The 24060-nt window shown below is 41.4% G+C and overlaps 1 protein-coding gene and 1 long non-coding RNA gene across 6 annotated transcripts in view; one reads left to right on the top strand and one right to left on the bottom strand.

The window, feature by feature from the left end:
* Positions 1-24060, top strand: part of VMP1 (vacuole membrane protein 1) — a 229023-nt gene that overhangs the window by 172247 nt on the left and 32716 nt on the right. For all 5 annotated transcript variants that reach the window (XM_068268759.1, XM_068268760.1, XM_068268758.1 and 2 more), the window contains one exon: positions 8461-8522. In XM_068268759.1, the coding sequence (XP_068124860.1) occupies positions 8461-8522 (62 nt within the window). The remainder of the gene's footprint in view (positions 1-8460; positions 8523-24060) is intronic.
* Positions 1755-24060, bottom strand: part of LOC137546382 (uncharacterized) — a 30568-nt gene continuing 8262 nt past the window's right edge. Inside the window, exons 2-3 of the long non-coding RNA XR_011026251.1 lie at positions 8758-9034; positions 1755-1929 (exon numbers count right to left, since the gene is read on the bottom strand). This is a non-coding gene — a long non-coding RNA (uncharacterized lncRNA). The remainder of the gene's footprint in view (positions 1930-8757; positions 9035-24060) is intronic.

The raw sequence follows: 24060 nt of genomic DNA, 5'->3' as shown, positions 1-24060 counted from the left end.
CTGTCTGGAGTTCAGTTTTAATGCTTCACTCTTCCCTCGACTCCATTACTTCTCTCCCTCCCATCCTGATCATAAACCAAAAGTCTACGCAGAAATCCAGAATATGAGCTGACTTCAGCCTATGTAAGCACTACTTGCATAAATACAGTCTACTGAAGGAATTGAACTTTTGTCCAAAGAATCACTTTGAAACTCTGTCTATCCTATACCTGGCATTTCTATCTGGATTCTATTGATTACTGTATTTTTCGGACCATAAGGTGCACTTTTTCTCCCCCAAATGTAGGGGGAGAAAGTCAGTGCATCTTATTTGTCCAAATAATACAATTCGCATTGATGCAAAGTTGTCCGCCCCCAAGTGCCATCCCTGCTGCTCCCTTCCTCTTCCTGTGTCCTTCCACAAGTGCCATTCTTTCCCTTACAGACCCGCCGAGCCATTCCATCCATTTGTGTGCTCCAAGCAGCATGCAGTGGACGTGCAATGATTGGCCTCAATGACGGAGCCCTGGTCCAGCCTGTGAGACCATTGGCTCCTGTCAGCAGACAGAGACACGATGATTGTCAGTTCTCGTTGCAACAGCTGATTATATGTGCGTGTCTGGAGGATGACGAGTGGAGCTACATGGCTTGCCGCTTGGAGCACACGAACAGATGGAACAGTTCGGCGGGTCTGGACAAAGGGGGGGGGGGGCAGAGGGAGCAGCAGGGATGGCACTTGTGGCCAGACACAGGGGGACAGAAGAGGACGACACAAAGGGGGGACAGAGGAGGACACAAAATGCACAAGGGGACATAATAATTGAGGGGAGAGGATCCACAAGACACCCCTGCACCATGGACGCACCTTATTTGGTATTTTTTTTGTCATGTTTCTGATTTGCCTTATGCATCATAAGGCTGGCATTGGGAGCAACTGGGAGTAAATGTTGTCACAGAGCCTTTATAAACTGTGGTCCTCTCTTTGGTCTGCTACAATAACCCCATGTACTACTGCAAACCTGGTTATAAAATAAGTAAATATAATTATTAGTACACAGACAGTATCATTTTTTGTGTCTTAGAATTATTCTAACTCAAAGGGATATTTCCTTTCCTAAGGGCAGAGAGGTGTTCGTAAAGTCTCCTTTTACATAAACAAATAGGTCACATTTCTGCAATAATTAAAAGTACCTAATTCTTGCTATAAATATAAAACTCTGCTCATAGATTTATTCTTCCTGTTTTTAACACAGTTCACACTAGTCACATGATAATTACATTAAGTTTCATCACATGCTAAAACTAAGAAGCAGAGGCTTTGTTCTTGTGACTTAATTGTGGACAGCTAGCAAAAAAATGAACCCTTGGCTTTAGCAATGAGGATGCGTTATCAATGGGTCATACCCCCATCAGTGGTAGTTGGGGCATATGACGACAAAAGGGAGAGGGTGAACCCTGCACACAGTAAGCCAAGCAGCTGTCATGAATTGTGGGACTGGCCACTCTGCCAAATAGCAATGGTAAGAAAACTGAGGTAGACTGAAACCTAGCGAGGATTGATGATGCAGTGTCAGTCGGTGGTCAGCAAGTGCCACCCGCCTGATGAGCTGGTTTGCTGCCCCCCCCCCCCATTTTTTTATACAGTTCAGTGATAAATAATATCACCTCACTCGAATAACCATACCGTGAAGTTTCATAGAGCTCATGAAAGAAAAAAAAATAGCAGTTTCCAATGTGTAAATTTTATTGTACAGTAAAATCGCTTTTCATCAATATATGTAAGACCAAAAATACAGTCAAGTGAATAAAAAGCATAAATTTGTCAGACATGAGTATGATAATCACAGCATTCCAGACACTTATCTTCCGACTCACAGTTTCTTCCTCAGAGGCTTGATATGTACGCAACTCCTTGCAGTTACTGTGATAACCATAAAACATGATGCAGGCCTGCAGGGATACAAGCCAAACAACATATTTAGCAATTCATAAATGCAAACAACTATATACTATTTTACCACAAAAGGTACACAAATGTCAAAAAGTCTCACTGAATTCTGACCAGTCAACCAACAATGCAGACCAGTATTTTTGCAGACCTGCACAATATTTAAAAAAAAAAAAAAAAAAAAAAACTCAAAATATGTTTGATATTTCTTTTTGTACTTTGTAGTGCTTTTTCAATTGCCTTATGCTGAAAAAATATATTATAAATAAAAAAAATGACTCCTGGGAGGAAATGTGAGAAACGACAATTAAATTGGGGCCTTAGTCACTCTGGGGTGCTCTCTTTATTGTAATCAATCATGTTATTGACATTGCAACTCGTAACTTACTAGTTGTGAGGTGGTCCACATGGTGTTCTTGGGATTTGTACTGTAAAATATATGGTGGAAATGATGTGCAAATCAGCACTTAATGTTTTTTTTCCCATTGAAGGATATTCTCCAATATCTGGGTAAAATATACTGTGCATGCAACGTGTTGAAAGTACCGTACTCCACCACTTCACCCTCCCCCGGGACGAGTAACTACGTCCCGTGCAGCTACTAAGTCCCTTCCTGATCCTCTCTACACCCCCCCGCGCGCTCCTACTATCATTACCGCAGCCAATTGTTAGCCGGGAGATCAGTGAATGGGAATACAAAGTTCCTTTGATAAAAGTCCCCGTGTGAATCACCGAATCATCTATTAGACTGCGCTACCATTCACTAAAAACCAATGCTTACACATGCACTCATTACTTTCTCTTTGCGTAGTAATACTACACATAGGGAATTTATGCGCAAGGACATCTTGTGGCCAAATATTAAAATTACATCTTCACACTTTTTGTTTTTTAAATTACATTTTTTAACATTTAAAATTAACGCATTACCTCCCAAACGCCCCAATAGTTACCCCAAAAAAATTTGGGTAAAAAAAAATATACAATTAAAAAAAAAATACATAAATAGTTAACTTAGGGACTGAACTTTTTTAATATGTATGTCAAGAGGTATAATACTGTTACTTTATAAATTATGGGCTTCCTTGTACTTAGGGATGGACAGAAAACTGAAAAAATGCACCTTTATTTCCAAATAAAATTTTGGCATCATACATGGTAGTAGGGAAAAAATTCAAACGTTGCAATTACTAAGGCAAATTGGTAAATAAAAGGTGTGGGTTTTAATTACGGTAGACTGTATTATTTTAAAACTAAAACTGAGAAATAATGATTTTTTTCCTTTTTTTTTTCTTATTTTTCCTGTTAGTACACATTTAGAATAAAATAATTCTTAGCAAATAGTACCCCCCAAAGAAAGCCTTATTGGCGGCGGGAAAAAAATAAGATATAGATTCTTTCGTTGTGATAAGTAGTAATAAAGTTATAGGCGAATTAAGGGAAGGAGCGCTGACAGGTGAAAATTGCAGTTTTTTTAAAGGGGGAAACCCTTGGAGGTGAAGGGGTTAATATGTACTGCAAAGGTAAATAAGTTATTGAACATCAGCTGCACATAATATATTTTGACCCCAGGTAAGGTTTAGTATGCAAAAGAGTTCATTAGTCAGAGCTGTAAATCAGATCAGATTTTATAAAAATTGCACAGTTAGAAAAAAATGGTATGCAAAGGCACGGAGAGGATTCTCCAAACTAAGTAAAACTGTAATTGCAGTGGCTAAAAAATAAGAGCATGTGAAAATTAAACAGATATCACACTATATTGATTTGTTTTAACAGATATCACACTATATTACTTTCTTTAACTACTTTCGCCTCCTGGACGTACTAGCTACGTCCAGGAGGCCATGTGCGCCTCCTAGATGTACTAGCTACATCCAGGAGGCCATGTGCGCGCGCTCCCGCGGCCGACCGCGTGCTCGTTAGCCATGCAATTAGTGAATCGGGCTATGGTGCCCGATCACTGATTCCTCTCCCCCGCAGAAAAAGCGACAGCTTCTCTCAGAAGCTTCGCTTTTTCTGGCTCTAAGTGTACGTGACGTCATGTAAACAAACTGATGGCTGCCATCTTGTGGCCAAAAAGTAAAACTACAACCAAATGTAATAAAAAAAAAAAATCAACACATTTACTGAAAAAAAAATTACTGTTTACATCCCACCCTCCCAAAAATACCCAAATAAAATGTTCAATATAAAAAAAGAACACGTAAATATTTACCTAAGGGTCTAAACTTTTTAAATATCAATGTAAAGATTCAATATTTCTATTTTTTTTTTAAACTTGTAAATAGTGATGGATGCAAAAAGGAAAAAAATGCACCTTTATTTCCAAATAAAATATTGTCGCCATACATTGTGATGGGGACATAATTTAAACGGTGTATTAACCGGGACAAATGGGCAAATACAATACGTGAGTTTTAATTATGGAGTCATGTAATTAATTTTTTCAGTTTTTTTTCTTCTTCTTAAAATGCATTTGTAGTAAAGTGGCTCTTAGCAAAATGTACCACCCAAAGAAAGCCTAATTGGTGGCGGAAAAAACAAGATATAGATCAGTTCATTGTGATAAGTAGTGATAAAGTTATAGGCTAATGAATGGGAGGTGAACATTGCTCGGATACATAAAGTGAAAACGACTAAGGGCTGAAGTAGTTAATCACTTTATTTGGCTCGGTTTGTTGCTAATGCTCATGTTTGGGGAATGTACATTTTTGTATTAAAAATCTACTTTTGTTTAGTAATATACTCATTTTATCTTCTGTAAATTCATTCATACCTTGTATCTGTAAATACAGTTTCACTTTGCTTGATTTAGTAAAAATCCTAATTAGTTTGGGGAAAAGATAAAAAATAGATCTAATCTATACATATTTTAATCAAATGAATCTGATATTAATAGTAAAAACTACCTGAGTGATTTATTTCAGTTAAAGGACCACTCCCGCGAATCAATTCATTTTTAACTATCTAACAGTAGATGTATCTAGTTTATAGGAGCCTTGCTGTGTCTTTTTTATTTATTTAGTGATGTCCCTTTAATGTACTGTATGTCACTGAAATAGGAGTCCGTCAGTCCCTTACATAATGTTGACGGACTTATGAATCTAAATAAACATTGCAGGGGGAGCCTTTTCAGGGTTTGGGGGAAAAAATGGTTTAGCCCCACAATCTCAACTGACAATATTATACTGCTCGGGCTTACCTTTAGCCGTTAACCAGAAGGCTGTGAGGGAGGCAGCAGTCAGCGCAGACTTGCTGCGCAACGAGCCGCTCTCCCTCTTCCTTGATTCGCCTGCGGGTCTGCCAATGATGACGTGCGCGTCATGAGCAGCTCTGCCGTGGTAGAGACAGTATGTGCTGCCCTTGTGTATCGCCGCTGCTCAGGATCCTGATGACGTGCGACGTCTGTACCATGGCAGAGCTCCTCATGATGCGCACGTCATCATTGCTAGACCCGCAGGCGAATCAAGGAAGAGGGAGAGCGGCTCATTGCGCAGCAAAGTCTGCGCTGACTGCTGCCTCCCTCAAAGCCTGTGGGATGCCTGAGAGCGGCGGGGGGGGGGGGGGGAAGCATGTCCTTCTGTGTAACGGCTAAAGGTAAGCCCGAGCAGTATAATATTGACAGTTGAGATTGCGGGGCTAAACCATTTTTTTTTCCCCCAAACCCTGAGAAGGCTGCCCCTGCAATGGTTATTTAGATACATAAGTCCGTAAACGTTATGCAAGGGACTGACGGACTCCCATTTCAGTGACATACAGTACATTAAAGGGACATCACTAAATAAAAAAAGACACAGCAAGGCTCCTATAAACTAGATATATCTACTGTTAGATAGTTAAACATTTATTGATTCGCGGGAGTGGTCCTTTAACTACTTTGGCCTCCTGGACGTACTAGCTACGCCCAGGAGGCATTGTGCGCGTCCGCGCGCTCCCGCGGCCGATCGCCCGCGTGCACGTGCGCTCCCGGCTGCGGTTCGTTAGCCAGGCAATCCGTGAATCGGGCTATGGTGCCCGATCACTGATTCCTCTCCCCCGCTGAAAAAGCGACAGCTTCTCTCGGAAGCTTCGCTTTTTCTGGCTGTAACGTACCCCATGCGTCGCTCTAAGCGTGTGTTACGCTTAGAGTGACGTCATGTAAACAAACGCATGGCCGCCATCTTGTGGCCAAAAAGTAAAACTACAACTAAAAGTGAAAAAAGTAAAACTCAAGACACATTTACATTATAAAACTATGGTTTACATCCCACCCTCCCAAAAATACCCAAATAAAATGTTTAATACAAAAAAAAACAAAAAAAAAACATGTAAATAAAAAAAAAATGTTAATATTTACCTTTTTAAATATCAATGTAAATATTAAATATTTCTATTTTTTTTTTTAAACTTGTAAATAGTGATAGATGCAAAACGGAAAAAAAAGCACCTTTATTTCCAAATTAAATATTGTCGCCATACATTGTGATAGGGACATAATTTTAACGGTGTAACAACCGGGACATATGGGCAAATACAATATGTAAGTTTTAATTATGGAGGCATGTATTATTTTAAAACCATAATGGCTGAAAACTGAGAAATAATGAATTTTTTCAGTTTTTTTCTTATTCTTCCTGTTAAAATGCATTTACAGTAAAGTGGCTCTTAGCAAAATGTACCCCCCAAATAAAGCCTAATTGGTGGCGGAAAAAAAAAGATATAGATCAGTTCATTGTGATAAGTAGTGATAAAGTTATAGGCTAATGAATGGGAGGTGAAAATTGTTCAGATGCATAAAGTGAAAACGACTGAAGGCTGAAGTGGTTAAGCTAATCTGGCACTCTGACACCCAGCAATGCACATTTTGACAGAAGAGTGATAAATTGTACGGCTTTCATTAGGGCCTAGGTTTTGAGGTACAAAAGCGGAGATTTCTGTCCAACGGTAAGGCTGAGCGGCCCCAAATTTTCAGGCTTTGTTGGCTTAACCCTTTCCACTCAGTTCTTTCCTAAAGGTAGTCGTTTCTGCTCAGTTTTTTTTTACAGAAATGCACTCTCCCTCTTATTCTCTCTCCCATTTTAACATGGAACATAACATAGTAACATGGTATATCGTATTTTAAAGAACACATTATAACGTTTAATTTGATACCTTATTTAGACAGTTTGGCATCTTCTATTGGCTGGTAGCCGAGGAGAAAGCCAAGGTATGGTAAATTGTAAAACAGTTGTTTCCTGGGTGTAATCCTGGCCTGCGTGAGCAAGTTTCGCAATAATAGGTGGCTTTATGCCTGCCACCCGGTGTCTTACTGTCCCTACACACAATGCAATATTTGGTATTTCGATTGGGCAGATTAGCAATAAAATACTGGCTACTATTTACACCCTCCCCCAGTCCCTTCCATAGGATTCCATTGATTCTCTATGAAACTTTGCAAGCAATCTGCAATGTAATCTGCATGAAGTATGAAGAAAGGAATCTGCAAAAAGGAATCGGCAAGGAATCAGTATGGAATCATAAATAAAATTGCAAATAAACAGGAAGGAAAATGCAGTGACATTTAAATGCCTATGTCACTTCCTTCTAGCAGTGATTGCGGACTTCCGGTTTGGGGCAGGGGGGTACTGACTGTGTGGGTATGTAATATTACATGTCCACTACATATGCGGACAAAAATTTGGGTTGACGGGTGGTCTAATGCGCTGCAAACCGCGCTTGAAAAAATGTCCCGCATAGTGGGACATACGAGTGGAAAGGTGTTGTCAGTTTATATTCTTAATGTTTTCAATCATTCCATTTTATTGTGCCATGTTTGCAAAACCTCACAAACCATTAATAATTTAGCTTTTTCATTGAATTATTTTAAAACATACTTTAGTTTACCTCCCTATTAATTTTTGCACAGTTATTGATCTAACATAAGGCCTGAAACCCACTAACAGTACGTTACTAAGACGTTTCTAAGCGCTTGTGATTTGAAAAGCTCTTGCTAATGTAATGCTATAGGTGTGATACCACTTAAGCAATGTGATTTTATAAAAAAAAATTATCCATAACATTGTGTTAGCAAGAGCTTTTCAAATCACTAGCACTTAGAAAAGGCTGCTGGTTGATTTGAACCCTTAATCTAACCTTCTTAAAACCACCCAGATACTAATATTTTCCTTTTCTTTGTTGGTATCAAGTTGAAATTTATTTTGGCTTTTTACTGTCAATCTCTTGGGTGCTCTAGTGGCGACACATACTCTCCATATTTCCTTGTTCCTTCCAAATAACAGTCATTACAAGTTTGAGTTATTGTGTCCTACTCCACAAAGTACAGTGAATGTTTCGGGAATTTGGCTGCTACTATATGACCTTTACTATGGACTAAGACAACACAAACCACGTATGATAGAAAACCTCACTAGTGCAATGATCTAACGAGCGCAACAGCTCTGCCAAAGCAAAAATGTTTTCAATACCATGACCCTTAATATGTCTCAGTTTATTTAATATTTCATTTGGCCTTTTCGGTCCTCACAAATTGATCGTGCTCTTTCTTTTCTTTTCAGAAACTCTTTGTCATTATAACTTTCAGCAAGCACATAGTGGAGCAGATGGTGTCCCTAATTGGGTGAGTTATTGAGTAACACAGTTATCATACTTTTTACTTTAATAATGCTGCTATACGTTCTTCTTGTTTGCTCATTCGGTGGGAAAAATATAGTAGTATTATCTGAATGATAACCAGAACATTGTCTATTTTTTGTTTTGTGCTCTGCCCAGGGAAAAAGAGAAAACTGCTGCTTTGTTGAAATGCTCTTGGTGCTTTAAATTTAGTCACTTCTTCATTGTTTGTTTGTTTTTACCTGAATTAACTGTAATAAGTAATACGGGAAGGTTCTTAGGATAAGCTGATGCAGTCTTTTTAAGTTTAGGTCATCCTTGGGTTCCTTGGAGCATTATCCATGAATCATTCTGCAGTCATCTCTTTGATTGTGCAAGATATGTTTTAATCCGATAATAAGCACAGTAGTAAACCTCTTTGACTCTTTAGAGTAAATGGAGTACAAACTGTTTTCTCTGCTTCATCCCTCTGTGCTTGCATAACTGGAAAGGCTTCTGGATGTTTTTCAAACTAGTCACCTGAAAAGAGTAAAAACAGTGTTAAGATCATTTGTAAAGTGTCATAGATGGTTGTATTTACCCCCACGTGACTGTAATAAAAAATACTTCTAGCAACTGTTCTATGAGTACTTTAACAGTTTAAAAAAACTTCTTCGCATGACATTAACACTTGTAGAAGTAGAATTTATTGCAGGATCTCCGTTTTTAATAATCAAGATACATAAAAGGGTTGAATACAGACATTTAACAGAATCTAAATATTTTCCTCCTGTGAATACATAATTTTTATTTGAATTATTATAGTTGATATGCATTTGTATTACTATAATTGACATTGTGTGATTTTTACCTTGAAGCAAATATGGTTAAGAAAATACATGCAAGGTGGCATAGTGGATAGCTCTGTCGCCTTGCAGAGCTGTGTCCCTGGGCTCGAATCCCAGGGACACAGCTCTGGGCACTTCAGTTTCCTCCCACATCCCAAAAACACTGATAAGTTAATTGGCTTACCCCTAAATTACTAGGGGCACATGCACTATTGTAACAAACGACGGGTGTAAAGGTGTGTACACAGGCACTACTAAAGAGGACGGGTCCGTCAGACCATCCCGCTGGGCGGTCATTCTCCCGACAGTAGTACGTGTGTACAGTCGGGAGAAGGACCACCCAGCAGGAGGTTCTGATGGACCCGTCCTCTTTAGTAGTGCGTGTGTACGCACCTTAAAGGTAGCCATACACTGGTCGATTTGCCATTAGATCGACCAACTGACAGATCCCTATCTGATCGAATCTGATCAGAGAGGGATCGTATGGCTGCCTTTACTGCAAACTGATTGTGAATCGATTTCAGCCTGAAACCGATCACAATCTGTTGAGCTGCTCCTGCCGCCTGTCCAACCCCCCCCCCCCCCACCCCCCCGGATACAATACCTGAAGCTGGCTCCGGGTCCTCTTCTCTGCGCTGCACCGCATCCCAGCGTACACTGACTGTGAGTGCCCTCTATTTGAACTTCCTGGTCACTGGAGTGACGCAGGAAGTTAATGTACGCTGGGATGGAAGCAGGAACAGAGCGGTGTAGCGCGGAGAAGATGCCCGGGAGCCAGCGTCAGGTAATGTATACCTGTATCGGATTGGCCGCCGCTAGTGACGCGCTCCCTACCCGCGGGCAATCGACGGTAATTTCCCGCACAGCGCGATCGACGGACCGAACCGATTTCGGGAGGAAATCGGATCGGCAGGTGCGTTTAGCACGAACGATTGGCAGCAGATTCGATCCCAGTGATCGAATCTGCTGTCGAAATAGCGCCAAATCGAGCCAGTGTATGCCCAGCTTAAGATTACAAAAATAATCATCTTTCAGCCTCAGAGTAATCTCAAGTCATAAGAATCGTTTGCTTAGCCAGATAAATGTTTTGGCTTCTGTTTGTTTCAGGAGAGCAGGTTGAATTTGATTTGCTGTTTGATTGACTTACTTGCATATGTAACAGCACTTATTGTGCAAAAGAAAGGGAGGAGGGGCTCAGACAAGTTATTATGAGCAATATTTAAAATCTTTAATATTGTAAACAAATAGTTTTTAACTGCTCTACCTGCTGGCTTGATTGTCAGGTTACAAAGAATTTGTTTTTCTGCTGTATAGTACAGATGCTCCCACACACAATAATAGAACCAAGTTATCACCCGCAAAGTCCACAGACTTCTTTGCTTCAAAAATTAAAAGCGATACTCGTGTTACTTTACCATTTAAATCAGCAGACTGAAAACTGAACTGAACTAAAAATTATTTGTAATATTTCATGGTAAAAAGGTTTAAAAGTGCAACTAAGCTTCCATTAAAAACTGATATACTTTGAGACACTAGCTGTTTAATAACATTTCCAAAAGTTACCTTTCCATTTTAGTCTACAACCAGGTATGATTTTTGCATCCATGCCAAATTATTCAACATATGGTTGCTTTTATCCACAGCAACTGGCATACAGTATAGTGAGTGGAACATCAACAATTCCCATTTAAAATCTCCTTAGCTGTTCATTTGTAGACACACCCAATTACCATCTATAACTTTTGGTAAAGCCCCGGTTTAGGTTTTGCCTTTTTCTGTATATTGTTTGGATATCATAGTTTGCAGTACACAATACATTTTGTGCAATATTGTATTGCCTGGCTTACAAAACTTGCTTCCTGTTTGATGTTAGAGGAAGTTTGGTCTCTGAACTGTACAAACTCCTCCCCTTATCCTGTCTATTACAGGGGATCGGTCATGGGGGTGGAGTTCATTACTGGGCTTTGTTATGGGGTGTTGTCCATTACTGGGGTTTGTCATAGAGGAGCTGTCTGTTCTAGGGGTCTCAACCCTCAGCGGATAATTATCCTAATTTATTGGGGGTGTGATGTTAGTTGTCTGTGTGTCATACATGAGCCAGTAGCCTTGAGAAAGGGCGAGAGCCCGAAACGTCGTGCTGGCTAGTATGTTTTGTACTTCTGCAGATCTAATGTAATAAATTAATTTTGGATAATTATCTGCTGAGGGTTGAGTCCTTACTGGGATTGCTATGTCGACTGTGGAATCCAGGGAGATTTGATGGACCTCCTGCCCAATTAGCACTCCCCAGTACAATCACTTTCACCCTTGAGGCGGGCAGACTCATCGCTGTCTTTTGTTCTAGAGGTCTGTCATGGGGAGCTGTCTATCATGGGGGTGCTTTCTCTGACCGAGGTTTGTAATGATCCGTTTATGGGGTTTGTTATGGAGGAGTTGTCTGTTACTAGGGTCTACAAGGGGGAGTTGTCTTTTACAGGGGTCTGTCATTGGGCAGCTCATTACTTTGGTCTGTTATGGAGGAATTGTCTGTTACTGGGGTCTGTCTCGGGGGAGTTGTGTGTTACTGGGGTCTGTCACAAGGGATTTCTCTGTTGCTGGGGTCTGTCGTGGGGGAGTTGTCTGGCATGGGGCAGCTGTCTGTTATAGGGCTTTTCATCGGAAAGCTGGCTGTTGTGGTTTTCTATCATGGAGTGCTTCTGGCTGCTGCTGCTGCTTTTTTTTCAAGGGGGGGGGGGGGCATGCTGCCTAGTTGTTTGTAGAATTTGCTGCTGCCTAATAGTTTGTAGGATTTGCTGCTGCCTAATAGTTTGTCATTTGACCTAGTTTTGTGTCACTACATGTCGCACCTCATTCTAACTGACCATGTCTGACTTCAGGTCGAGGGCCAGATTCACAAAGCAGTGCTAACCCAGATAGCACGCCTAAGAACTTTTAGGCGTGCTAACCTTTGCACCAGCTGAGTTAGCACGACTTTGTGCTTCTGATCGTGCGCAAAGTGCCGCGAGCAAAGTTTTGCACGCCCATAGGGTTTAACGCGATTGCGGGAATTTCGTGCGCGTTTCTTTTTATCACGCCTAAACTGAGTTTAGGCGTGATAAAGGGCTTTTCACCAGCGTGCAAACACTTTGCACCGCATTGTGAATCAGGCCTCTTGTCACACCCCATCTCCATCAGTGTGGTGCCTAATTGCTATGCGGTGATTATGGTGCCGAATTGCTATGTGAGGGAAATAAAGCGTAATTTCTATATGGGGGAATATGCTGCCTGTTGTGGGTTATACCACCTAATTGCTATGTGTGGGATATCTTGCCTAACTCTTATGTGGGGGATATGCTGTCTATTTACTATGTGGTGAACATCTGGCCTTCTTTTATTTACATTGTTACATACTGTAACCTGAGTTTACACACTGTTAATAAATTATGCCCGTTATTTGGCCACACCGACCACCTGTCTTTGCCACGCCCACTACACCACAGAATGTTGCACGATTCCCCTTCATTGGTGCCCAGATGTGCCCCGCATCTTTTGAGGTTCCTAGCAATGCTGGTTTAAAAGCCTTGCCCAATTCCTATTTTGAAATTTTCCCAACAAGAAGCATAAGGAAATATCAGCTTCTCCTCAGTTGTAGACATAATTCCTGATTTACATTAGTGACCGGTAGTGATCTTCTCACTTAAAAGCAATTGCCTCATGATTACACATTTGATTATTCTGTGTGTATGGCTGTTTTTTTAGAATGATGAAATATTACTGAAATCTGAAGCCTGATGTATGTACTACAGCGTTGAATGTAAGCTAAATCAGATAAGGGAAAATATCACTTCCTTATAAGGCCTGAGAAGGAAATGCGTATGACACGTACTTACAGCGATGAATAAAAGAAAAGGGCTGGCATATCTTTTGAAGTGTTTTGCCTTTAGGAAAGGACACCTGAATTATCACTGAGAAAATCAGTACATACACAATATAGCTATGTCTAGTAAGATTCATTTCCGTGTGAAAGCTGCAGGTATGCTGAGACTTGTGCTTTTAACCAGTGCTATTAATTTACAGATCTCATCCTCCCCACCTGTGATTAATCTTTACATGAGGGATAGGCTCGACACCACTGAACTATCAAAACCGTTTACAGTATATGCCAAAAATGTATTTATATTCCTCTGCATTTCCTGGCCACTCCCTTTTATCACATTTCTGAACTGGGTGACACGCATGCACAGTCATTGCATTGCACAATTGCATGAATGAGATAGTTTTCCACCCACACACTGTTAATCTCTGCTCTGAATGACAGCCTGTACCCATAGGACATATCTCGTGGTGTTCTGTGACGCTGGTGTCAGCAGCTGTCCTTCACACAAGTCCAATAAAGTTCTGTCTCTGCCAATCCTTCCCAAGGTGATGCCTGCTCTAACCTTTTCTGTGTGCTGTTATCAGAGTCACAGTAACAGCATGGTTGCTTCAGTTTATGATCACCGCTACAGCCGAGTTTAAACAGATTCCCTTTATGTATTTTACACCTTCGGAAGGCAGTGACGTGTTACTCAATATCCTGGTAAAAGTCCACCTTTGGGGGCACTGTGACATTGTTGGATCTTATTGCATATAAAAACACCACACCCTTCCTTACTTGTTTCATTTAATTGTTAGAGCCATAAGCTTTATCATGAATTTGTGCAGAGATATTGTCATGCTAAGAGAAAAAGAGGCTTTTCTCAAATGTGAATGTGTTAATATTAAGTTACACAGAAAATAAAATCTGTTGGTTCCTGACATCTTTTAAATGAGTAAAATGTGTGTTACCTTTGTCCATGCTTGCCTGTTCATTTTTATACACCTTTATGTAGGTGCCAGTATACTATGTGAAGGACTGTGGAATTCCCCAAAAAGCAGAAAATGTCTAAGATAGATGCTTAGGCCTTAGGCCACGTTCACATCATCAAACGCGGATGGCCGTGAGATCGAAACGCAATGCGTACAAACGCACGCCATCTGCGTTTGTATGCGTTGCGTGGCCAATCCCATACACTGCAAGTGAATGGGTCAGCCGCATGTTTTGTTAAAAAATGTGTGCAGCATGCGTTCTCGGACTGCACTGGTCCGGAATGCATGCAGTGTGAACATCAGACAGTGCCGTGCGTGCACTTCTGATCTTTGTGCGTGTCTGCCTCCTGCATGCGTTGCCGAAATCCGGATGGCAACGCGGGTAGTGTGAACGGGGCCTTACAGTTCTTAAAGTGTAACTGTCCGGCATAAAATCAAAAATCAATTCTTTATTTTTATCCGGTAAACAAGTAATAAGCATGCAAACCAGGCAATCCAAAAGTTAAAATCTCTATTACTTTTCTTGTTTATAAATGATCATTCCCCAGTTTACCTGACTCTTATTTGGTACGTTGCCGCAAAAAAGAAGTTGCAGGGCATGCTGGGTGGTCTTTTATTTTATTTTTATTTATTTTTTTGCTTCTTTATTTCCCCTCAGACTAAACTAATGTACAGAAGCAAAAAAGGACAACCCAGCATGCGCTGCAACTTCCTTTGTGCAGCAACGTACCAAATAAGAGTCAGGTAATCTGGGGAATGATCATTTATAAACAAGAAAAGTAATAGGGATTTTAACTTTTGGATTGCCTGATTAGCATCCTTATTACTTGTTTACCAGATAAAAAAAAAAGAAAGAATTGATTTTTTATTTTATGCCCGACAGTTACACTTTAAGCTAACCACCTCTCTGCACATGCCAGTTGCAAGGAATAATTTGCCTATAGACATTGATAGGTGAGGCATTGGCATCAGTATGCTTAGCATTACAATATGCGATAAAGCAGAAATGTCAATACACAAAGGCTGGTACCCCATGGAAAACCAAAATTACTGACTCGTTAGGTAAATTACCGACTTGTGAGGTGGCATCTGATTGCTGCTGCAGCGTTGTTGTTTTTTTTGTTTCGTTTTTTTTTTATTTAAAAGTTTTTTTGTTTGTTTTTTTCCCCCAATAAAAATTTGAATGAATGAATTTTTTTTTCAGCCATCTTTATTCTCTAATAAGCAATGGCAAAACAGGGTAACGCAACGCACACTTGCAAGGCAAGTGTAAAAGGGGCCTAAGGGTATTGTCTATTGCATAAAGATCTAAAAGTGTTACTCAAACATCACATGTCCCCTATATAAAAGACTATACTTTTTAAATTTTTGTTTATGCTTTTAAGTAACGTAATGCTTATTCAAACTTGTGTAAAAACTTGTATATAAAATCATTTTGAACACAAATCTTCCTGAAGTGGATGTGACAAGTTCAAGTACCCCTTGTGTCCAGTATGCTTACCATGTATTACAAGGATGTAACGTGTGCTTATTAACCAAGAATCACCACAAAGTAGGAGCAGCAGTGCATTCCTGTTGGCTGGAGAACTTTTATTTATTTTTTCACATTTCAGAATTCTCTATAGGCAGATTTAAATTTTTTTGTTTTTCGCTTATGAAAAGTGGTTGTTCCACTGACTCAACTGTGAAAAATTCTCCACACCCCTGAAGGAGTTTTCTGACTGCATGTAAAGATTATTTAAAATGAGATCTTCTGTTAGTCATATTTTTTTACAAACTGACGCATCTATGGCTAGCATGTGGTTTAGGCTTTAGTCTTTTCTCAGTTTGTTGATCAAATAAATACGTTTTGAGCAAATTGGTGAAAAATAATGAATTGCATTCTGCTTTTAGTTCATACGGCATATTTGTCACTTCCTCTCTTGGCCCATTGTGCGTTGTTGACAAAGAATAGTTAAACTCTAAAATTACTGGAAAGTAAGAAAGACTGTTTTAACTTGACAAAAAACAATCTTAACCACCCAAGAAATAGTAAAACAAACATTGTAAAACAGCCCGGAATCATCCATAGTTAACAAAGGGTTTGATGTGATGCAGTACTGCATTTACTTATGATGGATGTAATATAAGTACATTTTGCTTTTTTGTTTGATCGCACAACTGCAAAATATAATCATTTCCAGGATCTTTCCTTTAATTGTGGGGACACGTGCCATTTTATTGAGAAATCCCAGCAGCTTATAATGTTATTTATGAGCCTGCATGCTGTTCTCCCAGTTGAAGTGCGTCAGCTGCCTACTCTCGTACTTACAATCTGTAGTACTTGTTCCAGGCAGGTTGCATTGTCAGTGTTCCCCTAAGCAGTTTAAAATTGCTCTGTGAAGTAGACTTCAATGAATTGTCGCAAAGGCTATAATAAAGCACTGTGCTTAAGAGAAAAGATGTTCAGTTTAATCCCAGAGCAGAAAACTAGTGTGGGGGATCAGAAGTTATTTCTTTATTTTGCTCTTTATATTTTATTGACTTTTAAAAAAAAAATTTAAAAAAAGGTTAAATACCTGCTTCTCAGAATACCAGCAGTGTTCTCCCCAGGCTCTTTTAGCTGGGTGCTCCGGTAGATGAGCACCCGGCTGTCATCAGCTCACCTCCTCCTATGCTATGAGCACAGTTGCGCATAGAAGCGCCAGCCTTGAAATTTCTCATATTGCCCCACCCGGCTACTTTTTCATGTCACCCGGCTGGAAAAAAAAATTGTGGGGAGAACACTGATCAGTATAATTATGTTAGAAGAGCCACGCACCTTATTTTCCATTTCTGGAGAAGTTATTTCAAGGGATTTTGTTCAATTTTGAGAACTGTCTGTAATTTCTGGTTACTGGTTAGGGTGCTGTTTAAAACTAAGGCTGTGAAGTCAGTACAAATATCATCCGACACAGACTACTCAGTTTATGAAACCACCGACTTCAGGTACCTAAAATGACTCGAATTCACAGCCCTTTGTAAAACTAAAGTTACAGATTGCCCAGCAAGCTCATGGTGAACTAGAACTCATAGGAGTGTGTAAGGTGCTAAAATGGACCCGAAACCCCTCTTATTAAAATGCTATGCAATGCATACGTTTTCCTTCTTTAACCAGCGGTCTCTGGCCCCAAAAATCAAGGCTTGCCGATGTCAAACCGTACGCAATCGCCACTGCCACCACTCACCCATTATTCCAGTCCACTTGCTCTGCCGTTGCTATGACTGCAGAGCTCTATGATCCAGTCAGGATCCGATTTTATTGGCCCCGACTAAGTCATCAATGTGAGCTCATGAGATTAGCTCACAGTGATCAACAGGGTGACCAGCTCGCAAAGCTCTGCCATCATACCAAAGGCAACGCAAGTGGCTTCTGGCGAGGGAGAGACCAGCCAGAGCGGCGAGAGTGCGTGGTGGCAGTGAGTGTAATCTACACCCTTGTCAGGGATAACATCTCCCAAACAGGGCATATATTTCAAGTGTTATCCAAAAGTGGTTGAACAGAAGGTATTCGCAATTATTCAGGTTGGAGTGAGCATATGATGTCTCACACAGTGTATTACTGCTGAATATGCAAATCATCCCTTTGTTGTTCCTGTAAGCTAAACACCGCTTCAGAACCGCTGGGATGTGTCTTGTTTATTGTACAAAGGCACAATAATTAAACATGCATACAGAGTGTTTCAGACTGGTTGGTCCTCATCAGTGCATGGCATGGATTAATGTGGCTCTATGGGGTAGGACTTGAAACACCCAGAGTTACAGATTGCCCGGCAAGCTCATGGTGAGCCAGAACTCATTGGTGTGTGTAAGGGGCTAGAATGGACCAAAAAGCCCTCTAGCTAAAATGCTATGCAAAATAGAAATGTGCCTTCTTAAAACAGAAGGTATTTGTGTAAAATGATGTGGCTGTTTTGCTATGATTACGGCTTTAAGTGATCCTGCAATCCAGACTAAATTTGTCATTAGTCATAGGCAGTACATTAGTGGAGAACAACAAACGTGTTAATTTATGTTTTTTGAGCAGAACAGTACCTTAATGCAGACTATCCTGTGTGTCGGTGACAGTGTCACAAACGGGGATCTTCAATGAGATGTTCATTTTTCTGATAATCTTTTGCTAGATTATAAAAGTGGAACTGATGTCTCTTTAAAAATAAAGTTTCACTTACCTAGGGCTTCTGCCAGCCCCCTGCAGCCGACCTGTGCCCATGTCTTTTCAAAACGATCCTCTGTTCCCCCACTGTGGATCACTTTCACTTCCATAGGTGTCTACTGCGTCTGCGCGACCTTGTTCACGCTCCCATCGCCAGGAGCATACTGCGCAGGCACAGTAGATATTTTCTCTTACTGCGCTTGCACTGGACGCTCCGGGCCAGGAGAGTGCGTTCGAGGATATGTGTGGCCAGCAGGGCTGTGGAGTTAGTACAAAAATCTTCTGACTCCTCAGTTTATGAAACCAAAACTGCTCCGACTCCTCAACTCTGACGCCTTAGTCTAATACTTACCAGGGCTGTGGATTTTGTACAAAATCATCCGACTTCCGACTCATCAGTTTATGAAACCTTCAACTGCGACTCCGGGTACCCAAAATTGCTCCGACTCCAAATCCAACTCCGACTCCACAGCCCTGGTGGCCAGGATGCAGTGGACATCGACTTACAAGTCTGCTTCCACTGCGTGAAGAAAAGTGATCCGCGGCGGGGGAATGGAGGATCTTTTTCAAACAGCATGGGCACAGTCCGGCTGTAGGGGGCTGGCAGAAGCCCCAATTAAGTGAAACTTTTTTTTTTTCCAGTTCCGCTTTAATTCTGTTTAACAGACTTGTAGAAGATTCTCGGGCCAGTAAACCCCACTTTAGTGCCAGGTGTGTTGCCATGTGATCTGCTGATTAGACAGTTGCCAGAAATTGTTGGTGTACAGGTGTTTTTAGTAAAGTGCTCAGTGAGTGTAAACCTACACTGTAAAGTAAAGCTGAGTAATATCATTTTCAGTTGAGAAGAATGACTGGTTCACACTGCAATAACTTTTTAAGTGGTAGTGATTTGAAAAGCTTTTGATAACACAATGCTATGGGTGATTTTTACAAAATCACATCACTCCAGCAAGAACACACACACACACACAGCATTACATTAGCAAGAGCATTTAATATCACAAAGCGCTTAGAAAAGCTCTAGTAGTGTGAACCAGCCCTAACAGTGGGCCAAATTTATCAAAATAAGTACAAGAATTGGAGCAAATATGGTGCAGAAGTGGAGCAGTTGCTCAGAGCTATCAATCACTATCCTTAAATAGTAACTGCCAGGCTGCAAAAGCTAATTTAAACTTCTATTCTCCTGTGTTAAACAGTTTAGAAGGAAGCCAAAAAGACAATACTGAAGTTAAAAATATCTTTTACTTTGATTTTTGCTGAATAGCGAGCCTCTTTATTCCCAAGCTCCTAAGGAGGCCGGCAGGCCGCATAACAGATACTGCAAAGCATGCTGGTGCTGCTTCTTCTCCCTACTGCACTCCCTTGGTCCTCCCCTTCATTTCCCTATCCCACCCTAAGGCTGCTTTCACAGTGAGAAGTTACAGGCTCATGTTACAGCAGCTTGTATCTTGCAGCCCAGCTCACAGCCCAGCTCACATCAATGTGCTGTTCACAGGGCACATGTTCCGTTAGAGCAGCCGTGCCCAACCTACGGCCCGCGGGCCATTTGTGGCCCGCGAAGCCAGTTTCTGTGGCCCGCGCGGTGTCTGCCTGCGGAGGGGGAGAGGATCGGGTGGTATTGCGTAGTATGGCACTCGGCGGGACGCGCATACACCAGCATGTGCTTGTATTCAGCCCCGGGTAGTGCTGGGAGAGTCAGAAAGCCTCGCTCATTGGTTACTGCAGGAACCTTCCTCCAATAGGAATCAGCCTAGTTCCTATTGGAGGAAGGTTCCTGCAGTAACCAATGAGCGAGGCTTTCTAACTATCCCAGCACTACCCGGGGCTGAATACAAGCACACGCTGGTGTATGCGCGTCCCGCCGAGTGCCATACTACGCAATACCACCCGATCCTCTCCTCCTCCGCAGGCAGACACCGTGGGCAGACAACGGGACACGCTGTGTCAGCCCCACACAGAGCCGACAGCCCCCTCAGCCCCACACAGAGCTGGCAGCCCCCTCAGCCCCACACAGAGCTGGCAGCCCCCTCAGCCCCACACAGAGCTGGCAGCCCCCTCAGCCCCACACAGAGCTGGCAGCCCCCTCAGCCCCACACAGAGCTGGCAGCCCCTTCAGCCCCACACAGAGCTGACAGCCCCCTCAGCCCCACACAGAGCTGACAGCCTCCTCAGCCCCACACAGAGCTGACAGCCCCCTCAGCCCCACACAGAGCTGACAGCCCCCTCAGCCCCACACAGAGCTGGCAGCCCCCTTAGCCCCACACAGAGCTGACAGCCTCCTCAGCCCCACACAGAGCTGACAGCCTCCTCAGCCCCACACAGAGCTGACAGCCTCTTCAGCCCCACACAGAGCTGACAGCCTCCTCAGCCCCACACAGAGCTGACAGCCTCCTCAGCCAGCACACTACAGGCCACTCTGATACCATTGCTGCATTAATCTGCCCTGTGCATACACCCAAACAGCCACAAACTTCTCATTAAGAAAATGTGCTTCAAATGGTGAGTACAACAATTCTTATATTGTCGTTTTCTTTCCATTTCCAACACCATGTTAACTGTTACTAGAAAAACGTTAAACGTTTTACATCGAAATTTTGTATGCATGTGTTCCGGCCCTCGAGATTTTTCTTGATTTGAAGTTCGGCCCTCGGGCCAAAAAAGGTTGAGCACCACTGCGTTAGAGTATAGTGCAGGAGTCCGCTATTGTTCCTAGCTACATGGCTAATTAATATTCACTGCACAATAGTGATCATGAATGATTCGGATCTTTGATCCGGATCTTTTTTGTGAGTCGAATCATCCGGAAGCAGGGTAAGGGAGGATGTTACATCACAATTGGCTTCATACAAGACAGACAAACATGGAACCTGCCATGAGCTGTCAGGAGCATCAATCTCTGCAAATACTATATTAAAATTCTGTGAAATCCAAACGTGGACAGTGAAATGCATATGTAATGTAAGTACAGCCAATATTTAGCTACTGATATGTGTTTTTTTCTCTGAGACCCTATACCTAACAGCTCCTCTTTAAAGAGAGCACGAGGTGAGGACATAAAAAAAATGCTTCCCGATCAGATTATGTAGATGTAGCCTCCATCTCTGCCCCTCTCCACCGCTCCTTTGGCCCGCATCTCCGTATTTCATGACCTCTGGGGTCACAACGCTGGAAGTAGAGCGAGATGCACTCTTGGCGTGCAGGGAGGTGGAGGAGCAGCCAGGGAGAGACAGCTGCCCTGTGGCAGCTGTGGAAAGCCTGCAAGAACTGTGGGCAGTTTTGATCAAGGAATCCCTCTCCTCCTTTCCCCTTGAGATTAGCAACAATTAAACAATTCTTGTTGCTAATTTTGGGGGGTTATAGCACAGTGGTGGGGGTGGGGGGGACACAGAGACATTTCATGAGGCAGGGAACATGTCTCTGTGTCCCATTTGCCCCCCACCACTCTGCCTCAGGTTCTCTATAAAGCAACTCTGAAGCAACCTGAAAAAAAAAAAGACTTTGATACTCATTTAAAGGGAACCTAAACTGAGAGGGATATGGATGTTTCCTTTTAAACAATACCAGTTGCCCAGCAGTCCTGCTGATCTCTGTGGCTGCAGTAGTGGCTAAATCACACACCTGAAACAAGCATGCAGCTAATCCAGGCTGACTTCAGTCAGAGCACCTGATCTGCATGCTTGTTCAGGGGTTGTAGTTGATAGCATTAGAGACACAGAATAAGCAGGAGAGTCAGGCAACTGGTATTATTTTAAAAGGAAAAATCCATATCCTTCTCAGTTTATGTACTCTTTAACCACTTGAGGACCACAGTCTTTCTACCCCTTAAGGACCAGACACTTTTTTTCAATTCAGACCACTGCAGCTTTAATGGTTTATTGCTCGGTCATACAACCTACCACCTAAATGAATTTTAGCTCCTTTTCTTGTCACTAATACAGCTTTCTTTTGGTGCTATTTGATTGCTGCTGCGATTCTTACTTTTTATTATTTATATTCATCAAAAAAGACATGAATTTTGACAAAAAAAATGATTTTTTTAACTTTCTGTGATAAAATTTGTCAAATAAAGTAACATGCAGAAATGTTACTTTATTTGACAAATTTTATCACAGAAAGTTAAAAAAATCATTTTTTTTTTGTCAAAATTCATGTCTTTTTTGTCCAAATGTATTGTGCTACGTGTCTTTGATAAAAAATAATAAAAACTCATTCAGTGTATATTTATTGGTTTGGATAAAAGTTATAGCGTTCACAAACTATGGTGCTAAAAGTGAATTTTCCCATTTTGAAGCATCTCTGACTTTTCTGACCACCTGTCATATTTCATGAGGTGCTAAAATTCCAGGATAGTATAAATACCCCCCAAATGACCCCATTTTGGAAAGAAGACATCCCAAAGTATTCACTGAGAGGCATAGTGAGTTTATAGAAGATATTATTTTTTGTCACAAGATAGCGGAAAATGACAGTTTGTGACAAAAAAAAAGTTTCCATTTCTTCTAACTTGTGACAAAAAAAATGAAATCTGCCACGGACTCACCATGCCCCTCTCTGAATACCTTGAAGTGTCTACTTTCCAAAATGGGGTCATTTGTGGGGTGTGTTTACTGTCCAGGCATTTTGGGGGGTGCTAAATTGTAAGCACCCCTGTAAAGCCTAAAGGTGCTCATTGGACTTTGGGCCTCTTATGGCAGTTAGGCTGCAAAAAAGTGCCACACGTGGTATTGCCGAACTCAGGAGAAGTAGTATAATGTGTTTTGGGGTGTATTTTTACACATACCCATGCTGGGTGGGAGAAATATCTCTGTAAATGACAATCTTTTGATTTTTTTTACACACAATTTTCCATTTACAGAGATATTTTTCCCACCCAGCATGGGTATGTGTAAAAATACACCCCAAAACACATTATACTACTTCTCCTGAGTACGGCGATACCAAATGTGTGGCACTTTTTTGCACCCTAACTGCGCTAAGGGGCCCAAAGTCCATTGAGTACCTTTAGGATTTCAAGGGTCATTTTGAGACATTTGGTTTCAAGACTACTCCTCATGGTTTAGGGCCCCTAAAATGCCAGGGCAGTATAGGAACCCCACAAGTGACCCCATTTTAGAAAGAAGACACCCCAAGGTATTCTGTTAGGAGTATGGTGAGTTCATAGAAGATTTTATTTTTTGTCAGAAGTTAGCGGAAATTGATTTTTATTGTTTTTTTTCACAAAGTGTCATTTTCCGCTAACTTGTGACAAAAAATAAAATCATCTATGAACTCACTATACTCCTAACAGAATACCTTGCGGGGTTTTCTTTCTTAAATGGGGTCATTTGTGGGGTTCCTATACTGCTCTGGTATTTTAGGGGCCCTAAACCATGAGGAGTAGTCTTGAAAACAAATGTCGCAAAAAGACCTGTGAAATCCTGAAGGTACTCATTGGACTTTGGGCCCCTTAGCGCAGTTAGGGTGCAAAAAAAGTGCCACACATGTGGTATCGCCGTACTCGGGAGAAATAGTATAATGTGTTTTGGAGTGTATTTTTACACATACCCATGCTGGGTGGGAGAAATATCTCTGTAAATGACAATTTTTGTGATTTTTTTTTTTTTTTTTACACACAATTGTCCATTTACAGAGATATTTCTCCCACCCAGCATGGGTATGTGTAAAAATACACCCCAAAACACATTATACTACTACTCCCGAGTACGGCGATACCACGT

This window comes from Hyperolius riggenbachi, chromosome 2, assembly GCF_040937935.1.
Source record: "Hyperolius riggenbachi isolate aHypRig1 chromosome 2, aHypRig1.pri, whole genome shotgun sequence".
Taxonomy (NCBI): domain Eukaryota; kingdom Metazoa; phylum Chordata; class Amphibia; order Anura; family Hyperoliidae; genus Hyperolius; species Hyperolius riggenbachi.
Note: the sequence above shows the minus strand (reverse complement) of the source record. Positions and strands in the feature narration are given on the sequence as shown.